The 13,659-nt window shown below is 37.4% G+C and overlaps 1 protein-coding gene across 1 annotated transcript in view; it reads left to right on the plus strand.

Annotated features, from left to right (window-relative positions):
- The window catches only part of EYS (eyes shut homolog), a gene marked incomplete at both ends in the record, with an annotated part of 840,074 nt that overhangs the window by 662,939 nt on the left and 163,476 nt on the right, over positions 1 to 13,659 (plus strand). The window contains one exon of the mRNA XM_082480747.1: positions 12,091 to 12,240. Coding sequence (XP_082336873.1) covers positions 12,091 to 12,240 — 150 coding nt within the window. The remainder of the gene's footprint in view (positions 1 to 12,090; positions 12,241 to 13,659) is intronic.

Raw genomic sequence — 13,659 nt, forward strand, 5'->3', positions numbered from 1 at the left:
TAAGTACTGAGAGCTTAGTTGTAGCTGAAATGATGCTGTGAAAGGAAGAGAGGGTGTGGATGCCTTCTTTGTGTATCAAGGGAGGACACCACAGTGGGCATGATTGATAGTTGTATTACACTCCTTAATTTTGTTTTCTGTATCCCACTGAATATGCTTCTACCATTGTTTTTATCCAAAAATTTAACAAAAATACAGTTTCCTTATGCCTAATTCAGTTATATAGATACAAATACTGGATAATTCTAGGGGCACTGTTACTTTGTATTTTAATCAGTGCAAAATAAACACCATCGAATTAGGTGGAGGGACAGCCAATTTAAAATAGTCAAAATCATACCGAATATATTCAAGATCCTCATGCCTCAAAATAAATTCTGTAGTCTTTCTCAGATTATGTCCTTATAATTGAAACAATTTCTGCTTTTGAATATCAGAGAAAATATTAATATTCCTGGTCCTTTTAAACAGATAAAAGTTACTTTCATGTGTGCAAGTACACAAAATCTTTCAGTACCAGAAGTAGAAACTAATGCTTTTTTCTCCTACCAAACATGAAATTTAAAAGCTAGTGGTCCACCATGAAACTCAGAGCCAATCACACATTGCAGAAAATTTCAAAAGGAATACTGACAAAGAGAAAAAAATATTTTTAAACAGCTAACCAAAGTGATTCTGTGGCTTTTCATTCTTCTAGCTCGTTGGGAGTAGCAGGTGTACATTTATGGCAAAAGTCTTTTATTTTAAAAGTTAAAAAAATTATGTCAGGAAGAAGGGTCATCAAGGCTCTAAGGAAATTCTGAGGAAGTGGCAGTGGTTGGAGGCCTTCAGTTCCTGCTTACCACACTGCCATAAGTCCTCACATAGATTTCAATTTCTTTTGAGTAAGAGTATTTTTTAAAATTAAAGTGGTTTTGTTGTTATCATCTCCTTTGCTAGTGAACCACAGAACTTTAAGTATCCTAGGAGAAAAAAACTTTGAAGTTGCCTTAGAAGGATTTGTGTGGAGTGCTCCCACCATAGTTTTCTAGAAGGGTTTTTTTTTGTATGCCAACCTTAGTTTTGCCTTCTTTATAGAGTTCCAGAGCAAATTGTGTTTAGCCTATGTAATTTTTTTCCTAATCTTTATTCAATTTATTGTTCTTTACTTCCATTCTAAATTTCTCCAGTTGGTTATGACTCTGTATGGAAATATAATTTCATATCAGTGGTGGACGGAATGATTTTTTCAAGTGTTCACCAGCTGGTAAAACTGTTTTGTCATCCTATTATTAGAAATGATATAAATAGTAGATATACAGTGGAAGGAGAAGCAAGAAAATGGGATTCCTAGTAGGCCCTTATCTCTTGTGTTCTGGTGAGTGTAAGGATTAAAGTTTTGGTCTTAAGATTTTGTGATGGGTGCTTTAAAATGAAGTTTTCAATCACAATGTTCCATTTTACTGGAACTTGCACCTAAGAAACTGTTGACATTCCCAAGAATATTTCAGCTCCAATAGTTAAGTTAAAAATTGGTACATTTTCATAATGTACAGAAATTAGATATGAAAATTTGTCATTTGTATATTAGCCATGAATCCATTTTCACTTATTTTCCCACATATCTTTGCTAAAATATTCACTTTTCAGACCAAAAAAAATGTTTACACAAGTGGAAATGTTCAAGGCCAGGTTGGATATGGCTTTGAGCAACCTGGTCTAGTGGAAAGTGTTCCTGCCCATGGCAGGGGGGTTGGAACTGGATGATCTTTAAGGTCCATTCCAACCTAAACCATTCTGTGATTCTATAAATTTGATTCTCTGATGTGAGTAGAACAATTACCTGTGAAGCTAAGGGCTAAAAAAAATTCCAAAGAGAAAACATACTTATGTCTTAACTTCTTTTTACTGCCCTCCCGAATATTTACAATTACTGTGTATACTTGTCTTGTTTGTTAAACTCCTTCAAGCTGCCTAGTGATTGCAGTTGGGTTTGTATAATGTTTCTTACTAAAATCTGCAGATTTCTATTTCCCTCTGTCTGAACCCTTCACTCATGTTGGAAAATACATGTGGCAGGTAAGACTGGCCATCTGAGGGCAGATTCTGCCCTTGCAAGAAGGTTAAATCGTAAGAACAATAACAATAACATATAACAGAACATGAATAGCAGCAGAACAGAAGTAAAATCAGTATTTAAGGAGAAAATTTAGGCATTCTATAGTGTTTGAACAAGCCTTTGGATTTTTGTGCCTTATGCAAAAAAGACTGTAATAAGAAAAGGGAAATAAATGTGTGGCCTGAGATTCAGGCAGTAAAAAATGAGTAACTTTCTTTTGTTATGGAGTGTGGATTTACAAATGCCTTTTCAACCCTTTTTTTTTGAAACCAAATGGGAATGTGTCACAGAAATACATATTCTTTATGGATTTAGAGGAGAGAGCTGACTTGTTACCTGGTGGCATTTAAAAGTAATTATAAAGATGGTGCAATTCTCGGTGAACTTCCATATTTCTGTTAATGCTGTTAATTGAAGCATATATTTGTATCTTTGGTGAAAAAAAAAATTATTTTTTTCAATACAGCTAAAAAGCATTGCTTTGTTGTCCTGATTACAAAAGAGATCCAGAAGTATAAATCAGTTGACAAAAGGAGATAAATGGAAAAAGTCATGATTCTTAACTAAAGGAATGTCTACAACTTTGGAGGGTATTAGTTTTTTCTTTATAGGAATTACAGAAACAGTAGAATAAGTGATGGTTTTAATATTACCACTGAATTCTTCTGCAGAATATCTGTCTAATAGTATCTAAACTAACTATTCCAGATTTTTAAAATTCAGTTTTCTTATTAAGATATATAGAGAACTGAAGTTCTTGATTTTCCTGGATGTGAGAAATAAGGGCTCAGTAGAAACATTACACATGGTACTTTGGCATTTTTCCTGGAGTTGCATCCTGCCAACCCTTCATTTGTTTACATTCTCTCCTACTCTGTGTCTGTTTCATCTGAGTACTTCTCGTGTTCCTTCGCATTAGGGAATATTCTGGAGCATATTTCATTGTATCTGAACATAGACTTCTAAAATTATACAAATTATTTTTTCCTTCAAAAAACCTAGAACTCCTGATAATAGAAACCATAGACCAGTTACCTAAGACACAGAAATCTGATCAAATATGTTTAAAGCTGTTACGTTGGTCCTGCCTGAGAGTTTTGATCTTGATCCACTTTAATTTGTAATGTGATATACTTCCAGGTATATTATAACCATAAAGTTAAATCAGAGAAAAAAAAAAAAGAGTAATTTTCAGCTTGTAAAATAATTGAATCAATGCATATATAAATTATAAATATTTAACGTTCACTATCATAGGATAATTACTACTTCAATTTTTACCTAAATTAATTTGATCCTAATTACATAGAATTTTTACTCTTCAGTTTTATCTTGAATTTATGTTTCTCTTTAATCTGAATTCTCATACTTTCCCTGCACAGAAGTCCTCTGCATTCTTAGTTAAGAGACTCTAGATTTTGGCACCTGCAGAAATTCTTTTTTCCTTAAGTTTTCATTGGTTCTCGTTCCTCTTACATGAATGCTAGGCACCAGTACAGGTTAGGGGCTGACCTGCTGGGAGATAGCTTGGAGGAGAAGGATCTGGGGGTTGTGGTAGACAGTAAATTATCCATGGCCCAGCAATGTGCCCTTGTCGCCAAAAAGGCCAATGGAATCCTGGGCTGCATAGGGAAGAGTGTGGCCAGTAGGTCGAGGGAGGTCATTCTCCCCCTCTACTCGGCACTGGTGAGGCCACAACTGGAATACTGTGTCCAGTTTTTGGCTCCCCAGTTCAAGAGGGACAGGGAACTGCTGGAGCGAGTCCAGCGAAGGGCAACTAAGATGATTAAGGGCTTGGAGCACCTCCCTTATGAGGAAAGGCTGAGAGAGCTGGGACTCTTTAGCCTGGAGAAGAGAAAGCTGAGGGGAGACCTTATTATGGCGTACAAGTATCTAAAGGGTGGGTTGAAGGAGGATGGAGCCAGGCTCTTTTCAATGGTTCCCAGTGACAGGACGAGGGGTAATGGTCACAAGTTAGAACACAGGAAGTTCCGTTCAAATACAAGGAAAAACTTCTTTACAGTGAGGGTGACAGAGCACTGGCACAGGCTGCCCAGGGAGGTTGTGGAGTCCCCTTCCCTGGAGATTTTCAAGACCCGCCTGGATGCAGTCCTGAGTAATGTGCTCTAGGCAATCCTGCTTTAGCAGGAGAGTTGGACTAGGTGATCTCTAGAGGTCCCTTCCAACTCTGATAATTCTGTGATTCTGTGATATGTGTGACACAGTATGTGTGTGCCTTAAAAAACTTCTTTGAAGGTTTCCATTTTCTGAGGTAAGAGTGTATCACTTTCCATTTCCCGCTGACATACCTTCTTCTTGACTTCCATAGAAATATGAAGAAATGTTTGCATTCCAGTGTCACTTTCCAGATTCTTGAATCAAAAATTAAATTAAAAATGATGGGCTGGAATTTCAGACAGCTGAAACATTTTTTCTGATTTTGATTAGCTGACTTGAATTATTATTCTAATCATAGAAGGTATTTTCTTTTCTAGATACTGCACTCATCCTGCATCTAACCTAATACCTGATCAGCTATTATTTCATACTTTCTGTGGAAAACTGTTAATACAGTATTTTTGAGGTGTTTACAGAGATTTTGTTATAGCAATATTTGCGGACATCATATTCTTTGGAACATCTACCCTTGCACTTTCTGGAAAGAAAAAGCGGTATTAGTGGAGAGCTATGCATTTGTTTGCTTTCCAGTTACCCATATCTGAGACCTCCATGGACTGTGTCACAGCTCCCTTCTTGTCCCTTCATGCACCCAGAGAGAGGGAAGAAGGGCAGGTCAGGATGCAGTGGTATGAGTTTGGTTCTCACCCTGACACGGAGCTGGGACAGCTCCAGGAACTTCGGTAATTTTTACATGATTTCTAGCAGTCATTTTACATGTTTTTTTTTTCATTGGTTCCCGGTAACACATCATAGTTGCGTTCCCATTAGCCTGACTTGCAAGATTCCACTCTTTTAGTGACCAGTATGTTTTCTTCTAAGGTGAGATTTCTGCTAAGATAAAAAAAAAATAATTTGGATCTCTTCCTGGCTGCTGAACACAGACACAGAAAGTACTGGAGGACTACATATCTTGTAGAACTCTGATACCCTATTTAACATTAATTACATCTTTGCTTTACGCTTCTACTTAGTCTTCCTAAGGCTCTTTCCCCTTTCTATAGCACCTGTTTCTTTATATTTGCTCTTTCTTATTTGTTCTCTGTCTCTCTGGTAATTAGGTTCCTTTCCAAATAATATGTTTGCTATGATTGTCCATATCAATATCCTTATTTAGTTTTACATAAATGTAAAGTACAATATTATATCATAGAATCATGGAATGGTTTGGGTTGGAAGGGACCTTAAAGATCACCGAGTTCCAACCCCCCGCCATGGGCAGGGACACTTCCCACTAGACCAGGTTGCCCAAAGCCCCATCCAGCCTGGCCTTGAACACTTCCAGGAATTGGGCCTCCACAGCTTCCCTGGGCAACCTGTTCCAGTGCCTCACCACCCTCATAGCGAAAAATTTCTTCCTAATATCTATTCTAAATCTCTCCTCTTCCAGTTTGAAGCCATTACCCCTCGTCCTGTCACTACATGCCCTTGTAAAAAATATACATTTCTAAGATAAAAATCTCTCCAGTGTTTTGTGCATGAATACTATGTGCATATAAAGGTTGTCCAGAATTTTGTAATTTATTATTTCTGTATGCAGGCACCAAGCTCTTCTGTCAGATAAACATAATATCCTTCATGAGTTCGTATGCTCCCTCTGTTCGTCCTTCATCCCTGTTTTTTGCTCCTTGCTCTTTCATTTTCCCTCCTACCAACTTCAAAAGAGAAGCTGCTGTTGTCAGCTGTGCTCTTTTTAATAATAGTACAACTCTTGCTTCTGCTGCTGCTTTTTTGAAGCTGTGCTACCATCAAACAGCTGAGAAATGAACTGTCAGCAGAAAGTTGTCTTGAGGGTAGTGCGCTCAGTAGGTACAAGAACTTCAGAATTACAAAAAAAACAGTTAATGTTCCTGACATTTTCATATTCTGTTAATATACTGATGTTAGCAATAGCTCCATAATTAAGATTGCCTTAAGTTTCACACATTCATAAGACAAAAATCCTCATTGTCAAAAGCATTTCTAAAAATAGAAAGAAAATCACATTGATCTGCTCATTTCAGGTGTATTTTACTAGATAATAATTACATGTTTTGATTTTGGTTTAAATTAGTCCACTTTCAGATCATTCATTTTACAAACACACCTGATTTTACCAGGTGGTGATGAGGTTAAATCTATTCCTCTGGCAGATAATTAGTAAACATTTGATTACATTGAGAAATCTCAGACAAGATGCTTTTGATACAAAAATGGATTTGAATCAGAAAGTATGCATAAGAAGAATATTTAACTCAGAATCTTAAGAGAAAACATAAAAGGATTAAAACATGTATCTCTCTTTACCTAGTACACCAGCCAGTGAGGATCCAAAAAGGAGATCTATGCCTTCTTCACTTGTTTATATTCATGCATCTTAAAATAAAGAGAAGTAAACACTTAAAAGTACCGATGCATTGCTGTAATACCTTTTAGCAGTTAACATAAATGCATATATAAAAATATAGATAAGAAATATGTATATGCATAAAACAAGCCTACTCATAGGCTAACTAATAGGTACAATATAAGAATCAGTAACTGTGCTGGGCATGTCACTTTACTAAATCGCACCATGATGTTGAAATGCATTTTCCTATTTAATGCCTTTATTAGCAAGGATTTTATCAATGGTTGGCTGAAAGTAACACATACTAAGGACTAACTGTTGTCCATAGATGCTCCCAAAAAATAGATTGTCTGTTAAAAACATGGGAAAAGAGATAGGATATAAGTGATTTATAGAAAATTACTACATATGTTAGAGGCAACAAAACTAATCCGAGAACAACCGGTTTGCACATTGTTTTTAATGGACTATAAACCATCATTTGTTTTAATGCAAAGACAAATGTACTTACCTTCTTAATAATGATATTTTCCCTAATTATTTTCAGTATGTGTTTAAGAAACATACAAATGGTAACAGTATGGCAGAATGTGAGGAGATTTCTCTTGAAATATGTCAGGAGAAAATTTTGAAAATATACACAATTATTATGTTTGTGCCAATAAAGATTAACCATCATTTGAGAAATATTTCTTTGCTGAATACAGTATGCATTCTTGCAATTTTTTATTCTATTCCTTACTGATTTTGCTTGTTTGCGTGATTTAATTTCATCAAAATGTCAAAGCAAATTTTGATATTTAGCCACAAAGTAAAATAAATTGCAAGTGGTCATAAAAAACTGATACAGTTATAAAGTTTTACTTCACCATTTTCACTTTTAAGAGAGTCAGCATAATGCTGTTCACAATCCCTTCAAGGACATATTGTTTAACTTCTACTATATATGGTAGTCTATAACTTCTGCCAATTGGATTTCAGATTTCACAGCCCATGTTTATGGCATTCCTTATGGACACTGGCTCCTTTTTCGTAAGCTGTGCTCATAAATTATTTTCCTGTGCTCTCAGAAGCTGTGTTCCTCAGATCTACCCATATTCTACTTACCCTCCTAAAACTAAAGATGGGCCTTTCAGGCAATTTGGTCATAGTCTATTTGTTGGTTGTTTCAGTGGCATTCTCAAGCAGAGCATTTCACAGTATCCTTCCTCTGTGACAAAATATGGTTTTGCCTAATAAAGCTTTGTCCCATAGCTTAATGGGAATCTAAATCTGTCTTTTCTAGATAGGCAATCATTCGAGCCCAGTGGCCACTTGCTTGCCGTCATGCTGATGTACAAAAATAGCCTTACAGCTTGCAGTTTCTTGTGAAAGAATAATTGCTTAGATCTGGTTGCTTTGACCTGATCCCCTTGACCTACTAAGGTCAAGACAAGTTACCCCTAATATCCAACAAGAGTTTTTTACTCAGACGTTTCCTGATCTGTGTCTGTTTCTAGAACCTGTCTGTTTTGCTTAAGACTCGGGCTTTTCCTAGGAAGTCAACCTCCCACCATATGCGCTAGGTAGCATATGCTCTTTTACATTGCCAGAACAAAATTATTGAGAGGGACACTCTGCCTCTTCATGTGCACTGTCCTTTCAAAGGATCTCATACCATCTAGCAGATAATATGAAGAATGCTTTTCTTCACCTGTGTGACTTGTAAGCACTCCCTAGACTGAAATTCAAGCAGTAACCTCACTGAGGTTTCAAGGACTAATGCTACCTTTGGGGGAGCTGTCCCAAATATTTTACTTTACTACTAATAATGAGGACCTTCTTCCAAATTTTTACTAGTGGGCAATGTGAACAGACAGGCAGAGTCACTGGGAGAAGAGAAATAAGCTATTCATCTGTAACTTCCCTTCTGCAAGACATGCTGTCCGTATATACATTCACAACGCTCCCCCACGTCATTCTCTCTGAATTCAATGTAACTTACAGATTTACTTATTGATAGAAACTGGAAATGCCTGGAACAGCATGTGTAGGGAGGGGAGAAGAAGATAAGGAAACAAATGATGCAATGTGTGCATATATCAACTTTGCTAGGGTTAAAAAGCAGTGACTTTTTTAATGGTGTTAGTGCAATACATTTCGAAAGACAATTATCAGACTATTGTAGAAGGAAATCATAAAAGCCAAAGGCATAAAATCCAGTCAAATTAAAAAAGCTTCAGAGTTAATTAGGTATTCAGAATGCAAAATATGTCTAAGCATAAAAGACTTCCAGTAGGTCATCAGGATTTGTAACAGACTGAAGAAACGCTGTTGACTAGAAAGCTGCTCTCAAGGAGGGAGTTTACATTGTGAACTGTTTCTGCTATGAACTATACAAAAGCAAATGATCAAGAAGTTGCAAGCATCTGTTGCCTCTCTCTATCTACTAAAATATATTATATTTTCCTTTCTGTTTTGTTCTCCAAATTAAAGTTGATCATTTTCTCTTTACAAATTTGTAGGTTTTCCAGCAAGGAGCTGCCCCAAGTACATCTGCATTCTTTTTACCTTTCTGAATAAAAATGTTAAGGGATGTTCTAAGCTGTGGCCACCTGCAACAGTTGCAGGTCTGGGACTCCCTCCTGCCCAGCTGCTGGGACCCAGCTCAGAGACTTGTGGGTCTCCATCCCAGGCTGCTGCTTTCCCATTTGCAGGTTAAACCATGTTAAGTATGTATCCCAGAGACACACAGACGTGCACGCCTGCAGACACACAGAGAACGTGACACGGCTGGCTACACAGGCTGCCACAGGCAAGGCCCTGCCTTCAACAGGGCATGCCTTGAGGACTCACATAAAACATGACTGTAGAAAGCCAAGTCCTCTCCTTCTTTCTGGCTGGTAGAGATAGAAGTTCACTAGTGAAGGCACACGCATGACACTTGTTAGATTCACAAGGACATGCACACAAGTACCAGCACGGCCCCCTGTGTCCACCCCTGCCCAAATCCCAGGTCTTACTCACCCCATGGGTCTCCTACTCGCTAGCTCATGGACAGACCAATGCACTCACACACCCATCCCCCAGGTACTCCACACTCAGGGGTCCCCCAGATACCAGCGTGGTTCCTCTACCTGTCTGATACCCATGCCTACCTGTGCCTCCTACTCGCAAGCAGTGCATCTTGAGTCTTGTAAGTGAACGCACTCACCTACCCCCAGAAGCTGGCACCAGGCACACAGGCTGGGACCGTTGGTCCCACTCCAGCCATTTTACTTACACCAGTCACTCCCAGTCACTGGCAGCTGAGACACTCACCCACACCAGTAGCTGGTACTGAGACCTTCACTGGCTGCAGTTGCTGGCACCGCAGGCCAGGGGTGCCTACGCCCTTGGCCAACTCCAGTTGCTGGCCCCAGATCTACTCACACCTCTCATCAATTATGGTCACCTATTGTCACACACACCCCACACAAACACACTTATCCTGGTCTCTGCCAGTAGCTGTTTTTTGGGACACGCAACATTAGTACCTCAGTAGTTGGTGGCTGAGATCTTCATCTTTTCCAGTCCCTGGCACCGAGACACCCACTGGTTCCATTAGCTGACACCACAGGCCAGGTTGCCTACACCCCTAGTCTCACTCCAGTAGCTGGAACCAAACCCACTCACATTGGTCCCCCCAGCAGCTAGCAATTAGTCCTGGCAGCACTCCCACATGTGGGATAGAGAGTAAGATTACACAGAGAGATAGTTAAGAAAGGATTTCATAAGAAGACAGGACAGACTGTGGTGATCAGACGTGGGGCTCAGTGAGACAAGCATGCTGACCATTTTACATCTAACCCTCCTCTTTTATACCCCTTCAGGTCTGTTTCTCCTTTGTTCCTCCCCCGTTCCCTGTTTGTACACATTGCCGCATTTCTTTGCATAGTTCTACTAACACAACCCTCCCCCAGAATCCCAGACCCTCACGTTTGCACCGTTCTCAGTTGCAAAGTCCAGGTTGACACTCTGAAGTGATGTCTGAAGTTTCTTGATAGCCCATCCGTTAGTGTGACTGACAAGATTGGTTTCTTCTTGTTGTTTCTGTTACTGTTTGTTTGTTATGTCTGTTTTGCTTATTGCTTTCCCATTTTCCTTCTCATCCCATTTTGACAGGGTCCTCGATCAGATAATCTTACTGAAATAAACATTCCCACACTCTGCATGCCCATACCAGTTAGTGTAACCGACCAGGTTTGGTTCTTGTTACCATCTCCATTTGTTGGTCAAGTTTGTGCCTCTGCATGTTTTGGTTTCCCCCTTTTCCTTGTCATCCCATTTGACAAGGTTGATGATCAGATGATAACCTTAAGGAAGCAAATGCTCTCACCTACCACATACCTTATAAAAAGTTTGTTTTACAGTGTATGTGTTGTGTGTTTTTTCTCAACTCAGCTATGGACAATGGATAGATGTGCTCCAGACAAGCTGGACAATTGGATACAGATATGACACTGGAACTCAAGGTTCTGTGTTTCCAAACATTATGATTCTGGAAGTTAAGAACATAGCAATCTTATGCTCAAATACTGCTGAACAAATATATGCAGTAAATTCAATTTCATGATCTAGCTATTGAGTCTTTTTTACTTCCGTTAAATATAGTAAAATATAATGCAAAAAACAGATTAGTATTTGAACAGTTTATCTTAAAGTGGAATAAAAATCCTAAACAGGAACTGTGTCTTACCTTCTATGAGAATTAAATACAGTCAAATTCAAAGGGCAAATTCATAAAATTCATCCAAAATAATTTGCATTTGTAGGTCTGTTCTTTTTTTAGTAGACGAAGCATGTGCCATCCATCATTTAAGTAGAAATACTTTGCTGTTATATTTACAATAAACTATTTACTGGAAGTGAAAAAAGATTGGAAGATTTTTTTATTCTTAGTTTGAACTGTGCAAGTAATAGTACGTCTGATGTTTTGTAGCTAACAATCTTCTCATCAAGTCTTGAATGTATTATTAATTGGGAACAGTAAATCGTTCATAATCTTTACAGAGATTATAAGAAAGAGGAGATGTTCTCATAATTTTTGTTTTCTATAGTATGGTTGAAAAGCTGAATGAAATAGCAAATTGTGATATTATAGTATGTTTGTGATTTGGTTTTTTTTACCATTGCCTTTGTCACCTTAAAGATACTGCTGGATGTAGAGAAAAGTTCATCTTCAATTAATGTAAAGATCTCCACGGGGTTTGTGCAACTGCAGTGGTATAAAAGTACATTTAGTCTTTTGGTTATTGTCTTTTACTTTGACCTGTTATAAGCTGTTGATACAGACTTTAAGTTTATTCTCGCAGTCACTCAAGCAGAGTCCTGTATATTGACAGAAGACTCCTCAATGTCACATAGGCATTATGACTGGCAATGGTGTTCCAGTATTGCAGAATGTTTTTGGAAGGTCCTACACTTTCAAAAGTGTGACTGTCTCCATTTTTGTTTTCAAAGCTAGCGAAAGGAATTTTGGAGACCAGTTTCTTCACTTGTATCTTGTGGAGGGAAGACCAACAGTTCGATTCAGCTGTGGGAACTCTCAGAACATTCTGACTGTATCCGTCAATCAATCCATTAGCAAGGGTACACTCATCCCTATCTCAATAAGGTAAGAACTTACAACTGTGTTACACTGAAGAGTCATATATTTTGAGCTACAGTGTGACTTCACTTTGTTTTGAGAATAAAAAGACAAGTCATATTGAGAAGCAAATTGTATGCATATTTGGAAACCTTTTTCATAAGGTAGTGTTCCTGAGTGAAAATATGTTTTAGTTCATACAGATTAGTTCAGTCCTTTGGAGAACATATGAATCATTCAAACTCCAGACACTTTTATAGATACAGCTGTAGTCAGTTTGAGAACTGAAACAATTTAAACATAGTGTTGGAGGTTACAAATGGGTAGCTCATAATTTATGCTTATTAATTTACACATTGAATAAATCAGATTTGTCATCGGAATTCTAGTGCTACATATAGCAGTAATTTATTGTTTAATTTTAAGATGAAAAATTAAAACCAGGCATGCTAATAAAATCTTGCAATGCAGTAAGATGTCATATTTACCTATGCAACTGTACTGTCAGCAATATACAATGGTGGCTAACCAGTACTGTCATTTCTCATCTAGTACACACAATAGTTCACAGAATAGTTAACATAATTTTGGAAAATGTATTGGTATCATGCCTTGATAATGGATTAACTCTTTTACAATCATGGAATTTCATATGTACAAGTTAGGAAAAAGGTAAAAATGAAAGAATATAGATGTTGTGTTATATTTGTATTAGTAACATTAAAATAATCATAAAGTATTTAATATTTACTGTAAAAATATTTTAGAAATCACTCTGATGCCCATATAAAATTTCAAGTTACGGTGATTAAGGTATTATTTTATTTATTACATAGGTGAAGTATCAGAGTTAATTGCTGCATCTGAATTGTAAACATTTGATGTGAGGGAAATTATTGCACAAGTTATTAAATTACAGGTAGTTTTAACTAGGACTGCTTTTGCTGTTAGAAGATGGTATATGAAGGAGACTGCAAAAGTTTCCCTGAAACATGCACATCAGAGTTCTCCAAATTATCTTCTTACTGCCAAAAAAGGAAAATAAAAGCATCATTTGAAGATTTTTGTATTTGCCTTCTGAACAGTTTTTGTATGATGTAAATGTTGCGAAATTCTAAAATGCTGCTCATGCCAGGAGGTTTTGTGATCTCAATATGTAGAGTAGATTGGTATGGGGAGAAGAGGCTGTTTAGGCTTTTCTTGGTTAGATTTTATGCTCACCCCATAGGCTTTATCATATTCTTTTAGAAACAAACGTGTTAGAATATAAATATATGACCTCTTTTCAATATATAGAAGGATGAAAGGATCTACCATTTAAGAAACTATTTATCTTCCATCTTATATTTCTTCTTAGCCACAGGTCTAGACATTACTCTTATGCTCCATTTCAAACAGGTTTTTTCCCTTTTATTCTACATTAGTATTAATGCCTAGTATTAATGA

Source organism: Vanellus vanellus (genome assembly GCF_965231255.1).
Source record: "Vanellus vanellus genome assembly, chromosome: 3".
Taxonomy (NCBI): domain Eukaryota; kingdom Metazoa; phylum Chordata; class Aves; order Charadriiformes; family Charadriidae; genus Vanellus; species Vanellus vanellus.